Source organism: Phaseolus vulgaris, chromosome 4, assembly GCF_051622355.1.
Source record: "Phaseolus vulgaris cultivar YP4 chromosome 4, ASM5162235v1, whole genome shotgun sequence".
Classification (NCBI taxonomy): domain Eukaryota; kingdom Viridiplantae; phylum Streptophyta; class Magnoliopsida; order Fabales; family Fabaceae; genus Phaseolus; species Phaseolus vulgaris.
The window spans coordinates 48,860,418-48,881,691 of record NC_143501.1 but is presented as its reverse complement, the minus strand read 5'-3'; the positions used below and the strand labels follow the sequence as shown (position 1 = coordinate 48,881,691).

The 21,274-nt window shown below is 26.4% G+C and overlaps 1 protein-coding gene across 1 annotated transcript; it reads right to left on the bottom strand.

The window, feature by feature from the left end:
- Window positions 1–11,874: 11,874 nt before the first annotated feature.
- On the bottom strand, window positions 11,875–17,096 carry LOC137838909 (uncharacterized). Its single transcript, XM_090301783.1, has 15 exons — window positions 16,947–17,096; window positions 16,256–16,283; window positions 15,948–15,999; window positions 15,545–15,675; window positions 15,229–15,429; window positions 15,073–15,138; window positions 14,387–14,555; window positions 14,232–14,302; window positions 13,475–13,939; window positions 13,127–13,180; window positions 12,956–12,984; window positions 12,736–12,810; window positions 12,554–12,644; window positions 12,269–12,355; window positions 11,875–12,143 (listed from the first exon to the last, which is right to left on the bottom strand). The coding sequence occupies exons 1-15, from the start codon at window positions 17,048–17,050 to the stop codon at window positions 12,117–12,119; spliced, it is 1,650 nt and encodes a 549-aa protein (XP_090157909.1). The 5' UTR covers window positions 17,051–17,096; the 3' UTR covers window positions 11,875–12,116.
- Between the last annotated feature and the right edge of the window lie 4,178 nt (window positions 17,097–21,274).

The following is a 21,274-nucleotide window of genomic DNA, read 5'->3' as shown; positions in this document are numbered from 1 at the left end:
GAGAATGAAGGAAGAGAAGGGTTTTGGTTGTTTATAAAGCTAGTTGTGGACTCCACCCTTATTAACATTGCATTGACTTTTGTTATTTTATTCATGGATGAGAGATAGTGACAAATACTCACTCCAAAAAATAAATTATATGTATTTTAAATAATTCTTGGGAAATATAATGAATTTTAGTAAAATAGTTGTATTTTTTTTTTCTTTTTTTGTGTGTGTTTGATATGATAAATTGATGTGTAAATAATTTAAAAATTAATATAAGGACTAGAAGTATAATAAAAAATAAGAATATATATTGAAATTTAAAAAGAAAAATCATGTTTTCAGAATTTGGATTAATGAAAAAGAATGGACCAAGTATTTATCAAAGGTTAAAGTAATTGACAGTGAGTATATTGCTAATAAAAAACAAAGAATTAAATATTTAATTAATGACAAATAACCATAAAGAAAATCAATTATTACATTTCTTTAGAAAATATTTTGTTTTGTTCTAAAAATTTGGAAATTTAACTTTAATTTCAAAAAAAAATTATGTTTCTTTAGTTTCTGAAATGTCAAAAATGTTTTTTTTTTTAACACTGCTTTTGGATGAAAAGAAAAAAAGAAAAAATATGAGAGGGACAAAGAAAAAAATTAAAGAAAAAATAGGAGAGGAAAAAAATAGAGTAGAAATTGATGTTGTTTAAATAAGTAAAAATATAGGGAAAATGAATGAACAATTTTTAAACTAAAATTATTTTGATTAAAAATTATAAATATAAAATACATAATTATTTTTTAAAATAAGTTTTTTATTATATTATTTCCAACTTAATTAAATTCCTCTACATTTTTTTCCCTTATTCAAATAACCAATCTTTTATTTAATTTTTTTCACAGCTTAATTGAATTTTCGTGTATTGATTCAAATACATGTGAATGGTTAATTGAATTATTTTTATTCTTTATTTGAATATTAAAAACTCTTGTCTAGATTTTTTATCCAAAATAAACCTAATTTAAAAAAAAAATATCAAACCGATCTTTGACATTTTCTTTTTTAGATTAGACTTATTTATTGTGAGTTTAGAATTTCTCACAAATTCATACACACTAAAAAAATTCATTAAATAACAACTAAATCTAAATTTAAAAATAAAAACTAAAAAATCATTGATTAAATTATATACTATTTTAGAGATTAAAATATTATTTAATTTAAAATGCTTTCTATTATCAATAAAAATTTATAAAATAAATTTTAAATTGATATTTAAATTAGTTACCAAAGTTTTAACTGCGATATTTTATATTACAAATTAGTCTCTAAAAGACTAATAGATACTAATTTAGGATATAACCTATTATTTAGCTAAATTATTCTTGGTAATTATACTTTAAATATCAATAATTTTTTTAGTTTATAAAATAGTTTTTAATTTGATCCAATAATAATTAATTATTTTAATTTTTAAAATTAGTTTATATTTAAAATGGTTCCCAACATCAAAAAAATATGTTAGAATTTGACTTTTGAGATATCAAATTTTCACCTATTTTTTCAAATTTTGTAGAGAGGAAATTTTTTCTTTTAAAATTAATTTAAAACAACTTATTAAAAATGTTGAAACTAATTTTAATTTGGTTTGGAAGAAACAACAACATAAAAATTAATTTAAATGTAAATAAAAAATGGAAAGAGTTGAGTATAATTTCAATTTTGGTTTTGTAATATAATTGAGAATATTTTTTTTTATTATTATAATTGCTTGTACAAAAATTCAATGAAAGATAAGAAGAAAAATATTATTTTTATTACTATTATTATTATTTATAAAAGAGCTAAAATGTAATAGGAGTGTGAAAAATCATAGTCCGAATTGTTGGTAAAAACCAAAATATTCGTTATTTATAAAATAATATCTACATAAAAAAAATAAGAATATTCACATTTGACTAAATGTATATCTATTTCATTATTAAATGTATTTTTTTTTATCTAAAAATGTAATTTTCGCATAACTTATCCTTCCATTAATATTATAATTTTTCTCTAACTCGTAACTCTTCCGTAAATTAAATTTCAATTAATATTAAAATTTATTTTTATCTCTAAACACATAACTTTTACATTAATTAAATTTTAACTAATATTAAAAAAATTTATTAATAAGGAAGGATATATGTATTGTTTATGTACATGTAACACACGGGTTTCAATATTCAATTTATCTCAGATGAATGTTGTTTTTTTGATGAAATTATTTAATTATATGATATGATATAAAAATTATATATTTTGATAGTTTGGTGGATATGTATTGTTTTTTTTATGTTGAAATGTTCTTGAATGTTATGTGAATGAATTGTATGAATTATATGTGAATGATGAAAATTAGTTGAAATTGATGTCATTCGTTTGAATAATGTATGATCCTTTGGCTTGTTTGAGGTTGATTAACTGATGTATTTTTTTTTGTACTAGTGTTGGTTTTGTGAGGTTTGATAGGATTTGTATAAGGGTTTGACCACCCTGAAATGGTTCATATTTAATTTATTGTTTATTGCTAATAAAAAAACATTTGTATAATGTATGAGTTGTTTGATGGTACATTAAGTACGAAAAACCTATATTTAACAAAGATTCTCTAGTTACATTGATAATCTAAGTCTCACATAGACTAAGATATTGGGTGGTGAGAAGTTAATGAGGGAGTTCATACGATATTAGATGTTAGTATATGGGAGGAGCATACTTGATGAGTCTTCTGGAAGACGATCGACCCATGTGTACTCAATATAATTGAAATGAAATCAAAGAAATAAGGATTGAAATGAAATCAATGTAATGTGATTGCAAATGGATTTTCTCTCTAAACACATAACTCTTACATTAATTAAATTTTAATTAATATTAAAAAAATTTATTAATAAGGAAGGATATATGTATTGTTTATGTACATGTAACGCACTAGTACCTCTATATTTGTGGTTTCAATATTCAATTTTTCTCATTTGAATGTTGTTATTTAATGAAATTGTTTAATTATATGATGTGATATAAAAATTATATATTTTGATAGTTTGGTGGATATGTGTTGTTTTTTTATGTTGAAATGTTATGTGAATGAATTGTATTAATTATATGCGAATGATGAAAATTAGTTGAAATTGATGTCATACGTTTGGATAATGTATGATCCTTTGGGTTGTATGAGGTTGGTTAAGTGATATTTTTTGTTGTTGTACTAGTGTTGGTTTTGTGAGGTTTGACAGGATTTGTATAAGGGTTTAACCACCTTGAAGTGATTCATATTTAATTTATTGTTTATTGTTGATAAAAAAAAATTTGTATAATGTATGAGTTGTTATTTGATGGTACATTAAGTACGAAAAACCTATCTTTAACAAAGATTCTCTAGTTGCATTGATAATCTAAGTCATATAGACTAAGATATTGGGTGGTGAGCCCTTGATAAGGGAGTTTATATGATATTAGATGTAGTCAATATAATTGAAATGAAATCAAAGTAATGTGGATTGAAATGAAATCAAATGATTGTGATTGAAAATAGATCTATATGTGGTCTATACGAATAATGTAATTGATATTGAAATTTTATATGACAACCTTTAAAAGAATTTTTATGAATGACTAATCATATTGGTTCTTTTTGCATGTATTAAGTATTTTATGAAATTTATTTCCATTAGTTTATCTTTATTTTTATTTTTTTGCTATTGACTTTACAATCTATATATAAGTTTTTTTTTCTCAAACATTATTACGTAAATTTATTATTATACTTCAGTGAATATATAAAATAAATTTATATTAAATAATTATTGCATAAAAATTATATATAATTTTTTATTTTTAAAATTTTAAGTTTTAATTTTAGTATTAATATTTTCAACTTTTACCACCAAATTTATGATATCAATTCATTTTTAATATTAATTTTACCTTTCTATTAAAAACTCCTTTCAAAATGTTTACAACATTGAAAAAATGAATTATTATAGATAATTATAAAATCTACGAAATTAATAAAAAATTATATTTATATCTATTTACACAACTAAGAATAATATTTCTTTTATTTGAACCACTATTTTTATTTTATTTTTCATAATTTTTTTTTATTTTAAAGATTTTATGTAATTAATGACAAATAACCATAAAAAATCAATTATTACATTTCTTTAGAAAAATATATTTTCCCTAAAAATTTGGAAATTTAATTTCAGTTTCAAAAATTGTTGTGTTTCTTTAGTCCCTGAAATGTCAAAATGTGTTTTTTAAAGCTGTTTTTGAATGGAAAAAAAGAAAAAAAAAATAGGAGAGAAAAAATGATAATAAATAAAAGAGTAGAAATTGATGTTGTTTAAATAAGTTAAAATATTGTGAAAATGAATGAACAATTTTTAAATTAAATTATTTTGATTAAAAATTATTAATATAAAATACATAATTATGTTTTCTTTATAAATATATATGTGAACAGTTAATTGAATTATTTTTATTCTTTATTTGAATATTAAAAACTCTTGCATAGTTTTTTTTCAAAAAATAAACCTAATTTAAAAAAGATGTTCAAACAGATCTTTTACACTTTCTTTTTAAATTAGACTTATTTATTGTGAGTTTAGAATTCGACTCTCATAAATTCTCAATTGTAAATAATGGTTCCCAACACCAACAAATATGTTAGTGTTATAATTTGATTTATCGGAGATCAAATTTTGATCTTTTTTTTCAATTTTTTTAAAAGGGAAATAAATTTTATTTCAAGAAAAATTATAAAAGTAATTTAAAATAATTGATTAAAAATGTTGAAACTAATTTTAATTTGGTTTCGAAGAAACAATTTAAATGTAAATAAATTTTAAAAAGAGTTGAGTATAATTTCAATTTTGGTTTTGTAATATGATAGAGAATAAAAAAAATACTATTACTATAATTGCTTGTACAAAAATTCAATGAAAGATAGAAGAAAAATTTTAAAAATAAAAAATGAATTTGTATTTATAAAATAATATCTAAATCTATTAACACAAAATAAGAATATTCACATTTTACTGAGTGTATATCTATTTTATTTTAATAATAAGTATGTTCTATTAAATATATTTTATCTTTAAATAAATAATTCTCACTTAAATTAAATTTTAATTAATATTATAAATATTTTTTTCTCTGTATCTTTCGCATAAATTAAATTTCTATTAATATTATAATTTATTTTCTCTCTAAATAGGTAACTCTCACATAAATTAAATTTCAATTAATATTAGAATTTTATTTATTAATATGAAGGATACATGTGTATTGTTGATGTAACGCATTTGCGTATCTGTTTGTAGGTAGCCGAAGATATTTTTAAACTAAGTAAAATTTTATTTACTTTAAAGATCTCTTCTTCTTTGCTTTAACTTATGATTTTGTCCTTAGTCTTAGTGTGCTCAATTAAGAAAAATAATTTTTTCAACTTGTTTTACCATAAGCTTTAGATTCTTAGATCTTTGCATAATATAACTTCTTGGTTTTTGAGACTACTCTAAAGATCATTTTGTCAGGTAAGGGAAGCTAACTTTAACTTTCAATGGAACAAAATGCTAAAATATTTGACTGAATGTATATCTATCTTATTTTATTTTAATAATAACTATGTTTTATTCTATCAAATGTATTTTCTCTTTAAACAAGTAAATCTCGTATAATTAAATTTCAATTAATATCATAATTGATTTTCTCTTGAAACACGTAACTCTCGCATAAACTAAATTTCAATAAATATTATAATTGATTTTCTCTCTAAGCGCGTAACTCACATAAATGCAATTCCAAATAATATTATGATTTATTTTCTCTCTAAACACGTAACTTACATAAATTAAATTTAAATTAATATTAGAATTTTCTTTATTAATTGTGAATGATATATGTAGTGTTGATGTAACGCACATGCGCCTCTACTTGTAGGTAGTTGATGAGTCAATGATCATTTTTACCTAATCACATTTTCAAACTAAGTAAAATTTTATTTACTTTAAAGATCTCTTCTTCTTTGCTTTTCCTTATGATTTTGTCATTAGTCTTAGTGGGATCAATTAAGAAAAGTAATTATTTCAACTTGTTTTACCATAAATTGAAATTTGGTTATGTTTGGATGATTTGATTTAGGCTCTTATATCTTTGCATAACATAAATTCTTGGTATTTGAAATTGCTTTGAAGATAAGTTTTATTAGGTAAGGGGAGTTAAATTTAACTTTCAATAGAACAATATGCTAAAAGATTTGACTAAATGTATATCTATTTTATTTTAATAAATAAGTATGTTCTATCAAATGTATTTTCTCAATATACAAGTAAATCTCGCATAAATTAAAATTCAATTAATATTATAATTGATTTTATCTTGAAACACGTAACTCTTGCATAAACTAAATTTCAATAAATATTAAGAATTTGTTTTCTTTCTAAACACGTAGCTCTCGCTTAAATTAAATTCCAATTAATATTATGATTTACTCTCTCTAAACACGTAACTCTCACATAAACTAAATTTCAATTAATATTAGAAATTTCTTTATTAATTATGAATGATATATGTATTGTTGTTGTAACGCACTTGCGCCCCTACTTACTTGTAGGTAGTTGATGAGTCAATGATCATTTCTACTTGATATTTTCAAACTAAGTAAAATTTTATTTACTTTAAAGATCTCTTGTTCTTTACTTTTCCTTATGATTTTGTCATTAGTCTTAGTGGGCTATATTAAGAAAAGTAATTATTTCAACTTGTTTTACCATAAACTGAAATTTGGTTATGTGTGAATGATTTACTTTAGGTTCTTATCTCTTTGCATAACATAATTTCTTGGTTTTCGAAACTGATTTGAAGATAAGTTTTTACTATAAGTTTGGATAACTTTCAATATAACCATGTGCTAAAAGATTTGACTAAATATATAAATTTTTTATTTTAATAATAAGTGTGTTCTATCGAATGTATAAAGTGCTATTTTTTATGATAGAAAGTTGCTTGAATGTTATGTGAATAAATTATATGTGAATGACAAAAATTATATGAAATTGATGTAATACATTTGGGTAATATATAAGTAATATATAAGTTATCGTTTGTTGGTATACTTAGTATTAAAAGTCCATGTTTAATAGATATCCTCTAGTTTTATTGATTATACAAGTCATATAGACTAAGATATCAAGTGGTGAAAGCTCATGAGGAAGTTCATATACACAATTAGGGGTGGGCATGGATTGGATTTTCCAAAATCCAATCTAGATCCAATCCAAATCCAAATAAATGGATTGGATTTAAAATCCATATCCACTTTAACTAGATCAAATATATTTGGATTTTTTTTTTAAATCCATTTAAAGTGGATTGAATCTAAATTAAATCCACTTTGTTAATTATATCAAATCCACTTTGTTAATTACATTAAATTCATTTTGATATGGACAAAGACTAACTTGACTCGAACTGGACCTAAACCGACTCAACCTGGACACAGACCAACTCGGCTCTACATCGGTCCACACCCAGACGACTCAACATCGACTTGGGCTCAGACGACTCGACATCGCCTTGGGCTCGGACAACTCAACATCGACCCCGGCCCGCTCGGCTCAATATCGGCCCGAGCCCGTTTGGCTTGACATCGGCCTGGGCCCGCTCGACTCGACACCGACCTGGGCCCGCTCGACTCAAAATCGGTATGGGTCCGCTCGACTCGAAATCGGTCCGGGCCTGCTCGTCTCGACATCGGCCGGGCTCGCACGACTCGACATCGGTCCCGGCACAAACGACTCAAAATCTGCCATGGCCCGCACAACTCGACATCGGCCCCGACCCAGAAGGCTCAACATCGACTCAGGCCCGTTCTTCTTGACATCGGCCTGGGCCCGCTCTGGCTCGACTTCGGCCTGAGCCCGCTTGACTCGACATTGGCCCGGGCCCGTTCGGCTCGACATCGGCTTTGGCCGGTTGGCTCGACATTAGTTTGGGCCCGCTCGGCTCGACATCGACCCGGGCTCGAACGACTCGATATCGGCCTAGGCCCGTACGACTCGACATCAGCCCGGGCCTGCTCGGCTCGACATCGGCCTGGGCCCGCTCGACTTGACATTGACCCGAGCTCGAACGACTCGATATCGGCCTGGGCCTAAACGACTCGACATCGGCCCCGACCCGCTCGGCTCGACATCGGCCCGGACTCGCTCGGCTCGATTTCGGCCCAGGCGACTCGACATCGTCCCGGCTTTGCTTGGCTTCACTTTTGCCTGGGCCTGCTCGACTCAACATGGGCCTTAGACTACTCGGCTCAATATGGGCTCGGGCCCACTCGACTCGACATGGGCTCAGGCTCGTTCGACTCGACATCTGCTTGGACCTGCTCGACTCGACGTTAGCCCTGGCCCGGTCGTCTGGATATCGGCCTGAGCCCGCTTGACTCAATATCGGACCTGAAAGACTCTGCTCGGCATGGGCCAACTCGGCTTAATATCGGCCCCGGTCGACTCGGGTTGATTTGGCCCAAGGTTGACTTGGCTCGACTTTGGCCCGAAATGACTTTGCTCGACTTTTGTTCATACCGACTCAATTCGACTTGGGTCCGGACGACTCAACTCGACGTGGACTTGGGTCGAATTTGCTCAACCTGGGCCTGAATTCTCTTGGCTCAACCTGGATCGAGCTAAGTCAAAATCCAACCCAAAATGTAATTTAGATAATCCAAAAATGTATCCAATCTATATCTAATCCATATTCAATTAAATGGATTGGATTTAAAATCCAAAAATATTGATTTGGATTTGAAATAAATCCATTTAAATGGATCAAAACCAATATGGATTTGGATAATTATGGATTGGATTTTGTAATTTGGATTTTTTGTCCACCCTTATACACAATAATCGATATTAGATGTTTGAACTTAGTCTAATAATCGATGTATGAATCAGATGTAATATCTTAATAAGTCTTTCAGAATTTTATCTCTATGTAATCATAATTTTCTTTTTAGTTGCTCACATAGAAAAAATTAATTTAAAAAAAAAACTTAAGTTATTTTTTAACTAAAAAATTGCAAACAAAAGCGGTTCTCGGTTAAAAAAAATAATAAATGAAAAAACAACTAAGCTATGAATAAATTATTTTAGCAGTACAAAACTTTAAACAAGAAAAGAAAAAGCTCAAAGTAGTGTTGGAATGTTGTGATGAATATTCCAAACACTACTTTGAGGTGTTTTGAAAATTAAGTAAATAAAAATAAAATATTTATGAAAATTTTGAAGTTGTGAAAAGTCGAATGGTGACCTTAAATTACCTATGGAAATTTGGTTATTAATAATGCAATAATGAAACTAAAAATTATTAGGAGCTAATTACAAAAAATTGTAAAGTTTTCTGGACTAAAAATATTGTTAATTCTATGCTTTTTTTCTTAATTTTGCAAAATACGAATATTCATTAATTGAGCAATAATGAATTTAACATGTCAATTAAATGAAAATATTGTTTTCCCAATAAATATTTATTTTAAATAAAACTGCACATGGTATAACATTAAATATATTTTAAATAATAAATGTGTTGTCAGGTAAAAAAAAGTTAATGTAAAGGAAAACGCAAGATTATTAATATTTTTGAAGATATGTTTAATAGTAGTTAAAACTTTATTAGTGTCTTTATTCTGGAAATAATAAATAATGTTCATTAACGTAAGCCTTGAAATTATTATGCAATTTAAATTTCCAATGACATTATAAATAGTTTTAAATAAAGTATATTTTTTTAACAGTTATTAATGTAATAACATTAATGTATTTTTATATAATAAATATGCTGTTCGAATTTTTTTTAATACCCACCCTTATAAATAATTATTTTTATATAAAGATAATGAAGTTAATTATATTAAAGTAAATTGTAAATAATAGCTCAGATTCACAAAAATGTCTCATACATTGATTTACAGTTGTCGAAAAACCATTATTTTTGCAAATCATTTACTTTTCATTAGTGTTTAGATTAAGAAGTGGAATCAAAGAGTAAAAAGAAAAAAATTTAAAAATAAAAAGTTAAATCATTTAAATTAAGAGAAAGTGAGTAAAAAAATAAAATAATTCTTTTCATTTTTCTTTATTTCCCATTCATTTTCCTTTAATTCAAATAATTCATTTCTTTACTCACTTTGTTTCTTTCCATTTTTTTTTTCTTATTTTCACTATTTGATGTAAATAAAAAGGCTACTTGTTCTCAAAATCGAAGAACTTCCTGAGACAATTTTTCAATTGCTTGTAAAAATATTGTGATAATGTTTATTTTTATTATTTATTAAGTTTAAACCAATTTTTTCATAAACATTTTTAGGAAAGTAAGAGCCATTCATTATATGTTAAACCATTTCTTAACCGACATTGTATTCAAATAGAATTAAAAGGGAAAAGAAAACTTAAAAAAGATGCATGGTAAAGGAGACAAAAATGAGGGTGTGAATAAAGATGCATCACTTGAGAAATACTACTTATATATTCTCATGTATAATGTATAAGAAAAAAAAATATTTTTGTAGCAATACTTTTTTAATTTTGTATTTTTGAAAGAAAAAAAAAACTTATTTTTATTCAACCGTCAATTTCAAAAAGTTAAAAGAAAATATTAATTACATTTCATACTCTTATTATTTATTTAATATTAATTATTTTATACATATCCATTCATTTATTGTAATGTAAAATTGAAAAAAGTAAAATAAAAAATCTTATAAATATTTTACTAAATTCAAGGTAATTTGTTACATTACTTGATTCCTTTAAAAAGGAAAAAAATAAACAAAATTTCCTAAAATGCTTTTCTTATAATAAAAAAATATTATAATTAACAGTGTAACGTAAAGTTAAAGCACTAATTAAAGTTAAGTATTTTTTTTTAAAAGTAAAAGTTTACATATATTTTAGAATATAATTTTCTTACTTAAAAATAAGGATGGAAGTAGTACTTAATTAATAAAAATTTATATTTTTTTCCTTTTGTATTTGTCTCTTTATAATTTTAGTAATATATTTTTTATTTTTTTTCTATCATACATTAAGTCCTTACAATACTTTTTCGTAAGTCTTTTTGATGATTTTTTTAACCTCTTATAAAATAGTTTAACTTTTAGTAATTAATTGTCTTTTGATCCTTTTTCTTATTCATGATATGATTTCACTTCTTTTGAAATGTTTTGCTTTAAGTTCTTGATTTTTTTATTACATTATATTTCTTATTAACTATTAATATAATAAAAAAACCATTTTTTTTTTCAATTTGGTTGTTTATTCATGTTTTTCTTTTCTTGTTTACTCACTAATTCTAGCTTATTGGCATTTGGTTGGTAAAATAACCTTCGACTATTTGATCTTGCCTCACAACTTATACTATGATATCGACATCAATTTTATTTACTCGACAACTAAATAAATTATTATTTTATTATAATTTTTATTAAAAAAATGATTGTTGAATAATTTTATTATTATTAAAATATCAAATAAACTTTATTCTATATTGAAATATTATTTTAGAAGGAATGGAAGAATTATGATATTTTATTGGTCAATCGACCTATTTCTTAATAAAAGGAAATACCTTAATATTCACGACTAACTTTTTTTGATTTTCACTCTATATATACTCAATAATACTATTTTTTTATATCATTCAATTTTAAATTTATTCTTTATATATATATATATATATTTTTTTTTTTTTTCTAAAATCACATAAAAAATCGTATATAATTATTGTGAAAACATAGTTTTCCAAAAAGAAAATTAGTGAGTAATAAATAGAGGAAGGACTCATGAGTAGAGCAAAATTGAGTTACATTCATTGTACTTGTAAATTGAAATACAAAAACTAATTAATGATAACACTTCAACAATTGGCTAGTTGCTCCTAAATTAAACATCTCACAAACTTTCTATAAAGAAACTTATTAAACAAATTGAAACAATAGAAGATGGAAACCCATGTACACTCCCTAAACACTCTCCTTTTAAGGCTCTTTTAAACCCCAAACAGCTCTTTTAAATTCCCTTCATTTGCATACTTAGTTCCTTTGAATAAATGTAATATCCTGCGTAGTAGTCAAAATTAAAGTATTCAGAAAAGAACAAAAGGTTAAAACATGTGTGTAGCTAAATGTTCAGTAGACAACCTAAGAAGAAGAACAATGTGAAATGTTATTTACATTACACTCACCCTAGGGAAGACTGTTCCTACGTAGTAGTGTTGGTTTTCTGTAGGAGATATGATCAAAATCTGAGTAGGGAGTGTAACTCTCGCACACTGCAAAACCATGCACAAAATTTATCATTAAATAGAGTACGTGAACCAACTCATCAAATAAAAATGCAATGCAAATTCATATCTTTTGATTGTTAATGAGAAAGCTATAACATATGGAGAGATACAGTGTTCATGTATATGCATTGAGTTATTTCTGAAATATTTTTACTGATAAAAAATTAAGTATAGATGACTGACCAGATTTTGTTTCGTGAGATGTTCGAAGAAGTCGAGGTTGTTGAAGTTCAACATGTAGAAGAAAACATAATCAATGGGTCCATGAAAAATTCTACATTGAAATGTTTTTGGAAGATATGTTAGATTCCCACTGAAGAAAGTGTTCGTTTATGAAGTAGCTATAGCATTGTTAAAAACATTACGTTATCGTATATTCGAGAGCTTTCTGGGGCAAATAGAAGGCTGTTTCTAGCCTACTCGACCACTCCATAGTAAGCCTGCAAAAAATTAGAAAACAGTTGAAACATGTCTTTTGTTTTCAACTTTAGTTTACTTTTTTTTGTTCATTTAAGCTTTTATATATCATTGAATATAATCCAAGTTATCAAATTTTCCTTGAGAATACATGGAAGGTGCACTTACGTGGAGGGTGATGTTGCTCTTACGTGAGCCTGTTGATGAGAAGAAAGAGGGGAAAAGTTCAGTCATTGTAGCTAATAGCTAAGTGGCATAATTGTTAGAATGTGTTGATCTCTAACAAACTAGTTCTAGGGCAAGGAAGATTATTTTATAGGTTCATTGATTCTATCATACCTTTCCTCTATGATTGCTTTTGCGACTCCTGTTCGTTTCTGCAACCAAACTTCCCTGGAGACCAAAGATGAATTTTATAAGTAGAAAGTATGGAATATTTTATAGAGTGTGTTTTCATTATGCACGTTCAAATATTTATATCAGATATCAGTGTATAAACCAGGTAGTTTCTTCATTAGTAAACAATCTAGAATCAAATATGGATATAGAGGAAACTGGTATAAGAAACAAATTAAAAAGCAACATACAGCACATATATAGTTTCAAAGATTTTGGCAATTATGAAGGCATATATACTATGTATATGTTGGGGTTATGTGGAATAATGAAGCTATTCAATCAACTTACCTGCCATACTTGCACCAGATTTAGAACAGATGACTTTGGAGGCCAAAACTCAAAGGGGTTAAATTGAGGTGTTACAGGTGCAAGAGCAACCCCATTTGGTTCATATATAGGTCTTCCGTATGGATCAAACCCTGCTGCTAAGAATGGAAGACGTGGGCAACAAATGCTAGCACCATCAGGAAGCATTGATGCTAGGTAGGGTAGAATATTGAATGAGTTTTCACTTGAAGGAAAGGGTGTTGTGGAGTTGTGAGCTGGTGGAAAACCCCTTGGATCAGCCATACCTACTCCCATTGCTGAGCTGCCTGCAACCATAGCCATGCCTCTTCCTTCTTCCACAAATCCTTGTGAAAACCCTTCTCTGGTTGTGGAGGTTGGTGCATTGGATACAGCCATTGGTGGAGTTGAAAAGCCAGCTCTGGTTGAGACATTTGGGGCAACTAGGGACCCTGGGTTTATACCCCCCTGATGACCAAGAGTTTGCTTGATTTTAATAAGAAGGAAATGAAAACAGGTTTAAGTAACAACAAGTACAAAATAAAAGTAAATAATAACACTTTAATTGACATTTTAATCCTTAAAGGGAAAAAGGGAAAAGATCTTCCAACAACACTGTTCTACAAATTGAAAGTACATGTTTTTTGTAGGGTTCGTTTTTAGAGTAGTTGTCTGGAAGAATTTATGTTGTTATATGAATTGGAACATCTGAAATAGTTCATTAATAAATTAGAATTTTAATAATAAAGACTACACGTACAAATCTATCTGTGGCAGCTTCAGTGATTCTCCCTCTATTCATCATCATGTTAGCAATTGAAAATAGATCTTCTGAAAAACAGTGAAATAGTTTATTTTAATAAGAGAAGAGAATAAGAGAAGGATGAAAATGATAAGCAGAGAGAGGAAGAGAACCTTGATTGTGATGTAGAGGAACTCTAATATCATTTGTGGGTGGATCCATTGCTCTTTTCCCACGGAGGGCAACATGTGCCTCCCTAAAATTCCTTGACAGCAGAACATTAAAGTGACCAATTCTAATGTTAGAAATTGGAGAGTTTTCCTGTTCAGTACCAATACTCCCCTAAAAAAAGAAGGAAGACAAAGTTAAGTACTCACCAAAACATATATGAATACTAAATTTTAAACACAACTATTCATTCAGTTTACAACTATAGTATTTCTTTTTATCTAGAAAAAAAAATATATAAATGAAGATATTTCAGAGATATCTCAATTCTTATAAAACAACATTGACGTCCTTCAATCTACCACTCATATTGAGAGCTTTAAAGCGGAAAGAAAGCTCAAAGTCTACCCATATCTAAGTACAAAAAAACACCACCTCTAACTTGAGTCAAACCAGCTCAACCCGACGACCTTCTAACTTTTTTTTTTTATTGACGTCATATATATCAATGGTTCAAAACACCAATTTAAATAGGAAAAACATGCTAAGTGTACATTCGAAATAATGCATGGCCTCAAAGGTATAACTATAGTGTAAAACCTTGGCTTAGACACTATAATAATAGATATCTTACTCGACAAAAAAAATATTAGTAAAAAAATGTGAATTATCCATGAAGATAAACTTTTACCATATTGAATATCACTTCAAAACATGGATGATGTACTGGAGATATTATTGACAGAGACACTGCCAGCTGCATGCAGTAACATGAACATAATCAGTATAAATCAGCATTTATAGTAGTAGAAATCATAATTGTAAAAAGAGAGTTTCATGACATTACTGGGCCAAACAACTCTGCCACGTCGTAGAAATCAGCATTTGCAGTATATAATTGTGTGCCAATAGTTTTTCCTCGACTAATCTCTGGCACAGAGACAGGCATTCTCAGAGGAACAGGATCTCTTGCTGCTATCACAATACAATGTCTTGTTCCATGATAGTACTCTTCTGCTGTCATCACATTAGATGGCCTTGGAAACATCTGCTTAGGGCATGATTCACATCACACATTGTTATTATTGCTTGCAAATGTGAGATAGTTACATCAATGTGGAATTAATAAGGAGTAAAAGAAGCATGTGTTAACATATATATACCACTAAGGCCTCTGCAAGACCTTGCACAATGGTGTGCTGGTTTTCGTTGTTGCCAGTGAAGACCAATGATGGTAGCACAGCCAGAAAGTCATCCACCTCTTTTGTCCAATAGATATATTGGACGCCCAACCCTGTGTAAGGGACACAAAGAAACATATTTAGGATTTCTGCTTCAATATATATAAAAAACTTATTGAGGAATGAGTCTCTCCAACATGAACAAACAAAAGAAATTATCCTATGTATGATGTGTGTGTTATACTAAGGGAATGAACCAGATAATTAACATTACATGTGATAAGGTTAAAGGCAAAAATAATTAGTACAAAGTTGTTATTAATTGAATTGAACAAGACATATCTTATGTATACTGAAAGTAAAAGGTAAATGAAATAATATTTACCTGGATTGTCATTGGCATTGTACAGGATCAGACCCACCTGTGCATTTGCTCCCTGTAAACAAAACACAAGATGATTAGTCTTTGTGAATTTGAGAAACTAATATATATATATATATATATATATATATTGTATGATAGAAAATGTTTTTATTCTTAATGAAGTTTAGGATGAATGATATGTGTAACATAAATTATGCAAGAAACTTTGAGTTTTAGTTTTGAAATCGATGGATTAGTGTAACTTCTTTCTGTGCATGTTTAGAAAAGATATATAACATAAAAAATGAAATTATAATATTTTAAATTACCTCGTTTCTTGATTCTTCAAAGAAGGTCCTGCATATAAATAGTGAAAGAAGTTATATTAATACATATTAAAATTTGGATAAATAAATTAACCATAAACAAGGTTCCCAATTCACTTTATGCATAAATTAATGGCGGACAGTGTAAAATATAATTAATACAGAAAAAATATTATAATCTTTTATCTTTTATAATAAAGAAAGGAAACATTAGTATAAATGATTTTAATTATAATCCTAATCAGTTGACATTTTTTTATTATATAAAACATGATATTTTTATAAAATTATTGAAACTGTTTCTGCTTATTTATATTTATATTTAAATGCCTAAATAAATAAATAAAAATCATAAAATAAATCTCCTTCGTCTTCTTTTAGGCTACATTTCCCCCCTGGTGTTAAAAATCTTAGATTTTGCTTTAAAAGATATCAATTTTCACTCGGTTTTTTAAATCCAAGAAAATGTTTTCAATAGTTTATAGATCTAGATTCTTAAAGAAAAAAAAGGTAACAAATATTTAAAAAATAAAATTCATACTGCTATTTTTGAAAACAAATCTATTAATTGGGCATGTTATGAATCATGATTAATATCAAAGATAAAAAATACAACAAGCATATTATTTAATACAATATATATGAAGCAAATTATGATGCATGCATGGTATATGAACATCAAGAATTTTGAGACCTGACTATATTTTGAAGACAGTCTGAAAAAATGCTGGGCCAGTAAGGAGACAAAGCAGAGTTTCCATCTACCACTATGTTTAACCATTTGTTGTTAGTTGCCATGGAATCTAGAACTGAAATCTGCTAAAAGCAAGAGAAAATGAAGAAGATAAAGAAGATGCAGAGGATGCTAGAGACAAGAAATGAGATTGAGAATGATGAAGATGGAGCAGTGTTTGGTAGTTTATATAACACTGGTGTTCATCACAATCACAAGGCTCAACCCTCATTAATATTGAATTTAATTTTATTACTTCATTTCATGCATTGAAGACACATACTGACAAACATTTCTTATATGACTTGTTGTAACGAAGATTAAATTATTTATTGAATTATAAATGCAAACTGCAAGTCATTCTTAGTTTAATAAAGTTTAAATAAAAATCATTCATGTGAATTAAATAAGATTTAATTATGTGAATTTTTTTAATAGAAAACCCACTACAAGAAAAAAAAAAGGTTTTAACGGGAGTTTATTTTTACATTATTCAAGGTTAAAACCTCTATTAAGTCATTTACCAATTTTCCCGCTATGGGAACGTGTTCTCCGAAGTTTTTTAAAATCTCAGGAAAAGTCTTTTAGAACCTTTGTTAAGTATCATAGGTTTCAGAACTTCCGTAAAATATACCATGGGTTTCAAAACCTCTGTTAAATATCACAATATGCAGTCCTAGCAAGGAATTATAATTCAGTCACACTTATATCTATAATATCTAAGGAGAAGAAACACTAAATAAAGAACTATATTCTCCTTACTAGTGTTTATCATTGTTTTATATATCTCAAGTAATTGCATTATCTGTCAGATGTGGACTTCAAAGTCATGTGTGTTCTTGACTAAAGATTGCAAGAACATATTGTGAGGAGAAATTAGTTTTATTACTTCTCACTTTCAGAGTGAATTAATTATCAGATGCATTTTAAAATAAAAGTATTAATCTAAAATATTTCAAAATTATGAGAATTAAATATTAACAATTCTAATTAAAACTAAAATTGCACATAAAACATAAGTACATCAAAAGCTAAAACAAAATAAGTCAGGGTTTTTGAAGTATGAGCTCATAACAATAAAAAAAAACTAGGAATTATATAAACTATCTATCATCAATCATAAAGAAATATGTAAATAGTATTGAAATACTTATTATCCAAGTTATTAGAAAACTTATTTGTAATGTAAAGTTACACTTTCAAAATTTTAGAGAATATAGTTATAAAATATATTAAAACTATGTAGTTTTTAATTATTTATTTATGAATAGATTTAATTATATTTATTTATTGAAGTTTAAAAAATATGAAGTGTTTTAGTGAGGTTCTACAATAAATCTATGGAATTTAATGAAAGTTAAAAAAACATTCATTAATCTATGTTATTTTGTTAACATTTTAGAATAAATCTTTGAAACTTAACAAAGGTTAAAATTTAAAAAGACTTCTATTAATTTGCTGAGGTTATAGAATAAACTTTTGGAACATACTGAAAGTTAAAAAAACCTCTGTTATTTTGCTGAAATTTTATAATAAACCTTTATAATTTAACGAAGGTTAAAAAAATCTTCGTTATTTTAGTGAGGTTTTAGAATAAACCTTTGAAATTTAACTAAGGTTGAAAAAACCTTTGTTAATTTGCTGAAATTTTAAAATAAACCTTTGAAAGTTAAGAAAAGTTAAAAATACCTTCGTTATTTTGCTGAAGTTTTAGAATAATCTTTGAAACTTAATAAAGTTAAAAAACCTACGTTAATTAAATCAATTTTTAGAATTATATTAACCTCTACTAAATAATCTTCATTAAAACTCTTTTTTCTTGGAGGAACTTCGTAAATAAAAGAAAAAAATTTCAAAAGGAATGTATTTCTTTTAGATAATATTTATAGGAAAAGATAGAGGCTTGAAAGTGGTAGGGAATTAAAAGAAAAAACTGATAGAAAATTCAGAAGTAATTGGGAACATAAAAGTGCGTCTAGGGCTTAATCATGGAGTGAATTAATATATATATATATATATATATATATATATATATATATATATATATATATTTCCCATTTATAAGTTCTAAATTGATAAGTTAACTTCTTTTAATAATTTTTTATAAACTAGTTTTTAAATGTAAATTGACGTAAAAATATATAGCTCTAAATTTCATTATATAAATAAAATTTGACAAAAATACATTATTATGTAATTGTAATTTTAGATTTTTTAAATAATTAATTTTTTAAAAGTTGTGTGGGATTTTATATTTGTAGAAGTATTTTTAATGGGTGTTAATCTAATTTAATTTTTTAATTTATTTTTAATGTTTTTATTTCTCAGTTTAAACTACTATTATATTTTTTATACAGTGTAGTTTTCGTATAACATTATTATATATTTTTTTTAATTTTTAGAGTGGTAATTCTCATATAACATGTAATGAAATATTAATTACTTTAATTTATTACTACAACAAAATTATTAAATAAAAACTAATATATTAATAAAAACTAATATATTAATATATTAGCAAGTAGTAGATTGAGGGTTCAATATTTGAATATTTTTATGTAGTCATAAGAATGTAAGGTCGTGTAATGATAAATTGTGTAAGAACAAATTTTTTTAAGGATTAAAACATCCTTTAAATGTTTTTTTTATTATTTTATTTTTTATTGAGAAAAAAATCATTAATAAGATGAAGTTAAAGATACCCCATTTAATTAAATAATTAATACAAAACAGTTAAGTAAAATGATATAACATATTTTAAAAGTGGTAATTGTCTCATTTTTCTTAACTAAGAATTTAAAGAATAAAATTTTATACTCGTGTTATATTTGTTCATATATGTTTCTTAAAATTACTAGAATTTTTTTAAATAAACACTAATTTTAAAAATAAAAAAGAATTAATTATTATATTAAGTAAATTAATTGGTATCTAAAATAGTTTTTATTATTAATAAAAAATTTTAAATTAATTTCTAAATTTGTATGGAAGATATTTTAGTTAAAACATTTAGAATATAAAGTAATAAAAACTTTTCACATGTATTTAGATTAGTATGGTCCACTAATCCTAATAATTATTACTTGATTAAATAAATTATCCATATAATCATGTTTATCTATCTAATCCTAATAGTGACCGTTAGTGGTGTTTGATTAATTTTTTTTTTCCAAAGACTCTTAAGTCTACCTGGTACAAATTCGAAAGGATAAGTCTCCATATGAAGAGGCCTATCTCTTCCTTTTTTTATATTATTATTTATTCTTTTCAAATTTTTAATATCAATTAAATCATTTAATATTATTTCACGACTATTTAAATTCAAAAAAATATGGTCTTGTAAGTTTGAGATGTTAAAAAAATTATATTAAAATTATAAAAGAAACTGAAGTTTTTTTCAAAATTTTCAATACTACTAAGAAAATTACTAAATAGAACTTAATTTTAGAAATTAATTTTAGAAAAAAATTTATTTATTATATTAAATAAATTATATATACTATATCAAAAATATTTTTTTATTGATATTTAAAGTAATTTCTATTATTAAAAAACAATTTTCTATTTAATAATTTTTTTATAATTTACTTTAAATAATTGAGGAAGTATATTTTAAGTAATAAATGTGTTGAATAATTTTATTAATTTTACTATCATGTTTATCAGGGAAGAATTTATGTTCATTAATTTGAGCAATGAATATCCATATAACATTAAATTTTAAACAACTGCCTCTAATTCTTTTGGGTTAATCTCCATGAAGGAAACAAATTGCATTCACATCCCATGCTAATTGTTGAGATGATGTTTCAAAATATTTCTTATCATGGAGAACATGATTAGCTTATGGTGTTCAAAATAACGAAAGGTTAAGTTGTTAGGTGAAGACACATGAATGGTTTTTATCATGACTCTAGCATTGCCTGTTTTACAAATCTAGATTCGTTCCACAATATTGACAATTTTCTTTTATTCATCATTGTCATAGTTGAAAGAAAACTTCATTTGTGTGTGAAATTGTTTCATTTTTTTCGTGGGTGAATACTCATTCGTTTCACCTGAAATTTATCGCGTTTTGTCCCAAATTCAGTGGACATTCTTTCGTGGAATTTCAGGAAAAAACTATTTCGGGAGAATTTTTCAGAAATTTTGTGCAAACCAAACCTACCCTCTACCAAAACTTGTGAAGTTTCGCCTTACTTTCTGAAAGTTTATTCTGGGTCCGTATTGCGCTGACAAAATTCACACAAGTATTTTCATATGTTGTTTGAACCCAGGTAAGGAGGCAC

Coding starts and splice junctions, on each gene's coding strand:
- LOC137838909 (XM_090301783.1), bottom strand. CDS start 17,050: ATGGCAACTAACAACAAATGGTTAAACATAGTGGTAGATGGAAACTCT. Junction 12,811..12,955: donor AGAGCAACATCACCCTCCAC/GTAAGTGCACCT, acceptor AATTTTTTGCAG/GCTTACTATGGAGTGGTCGA. Junction 12,645..12,735: donor GCTCTCGAATATACGATAAC/GTAATGTTTTTA, acceptor ATTTCAATGTAG/AATTTTTCATGGACCCATTG.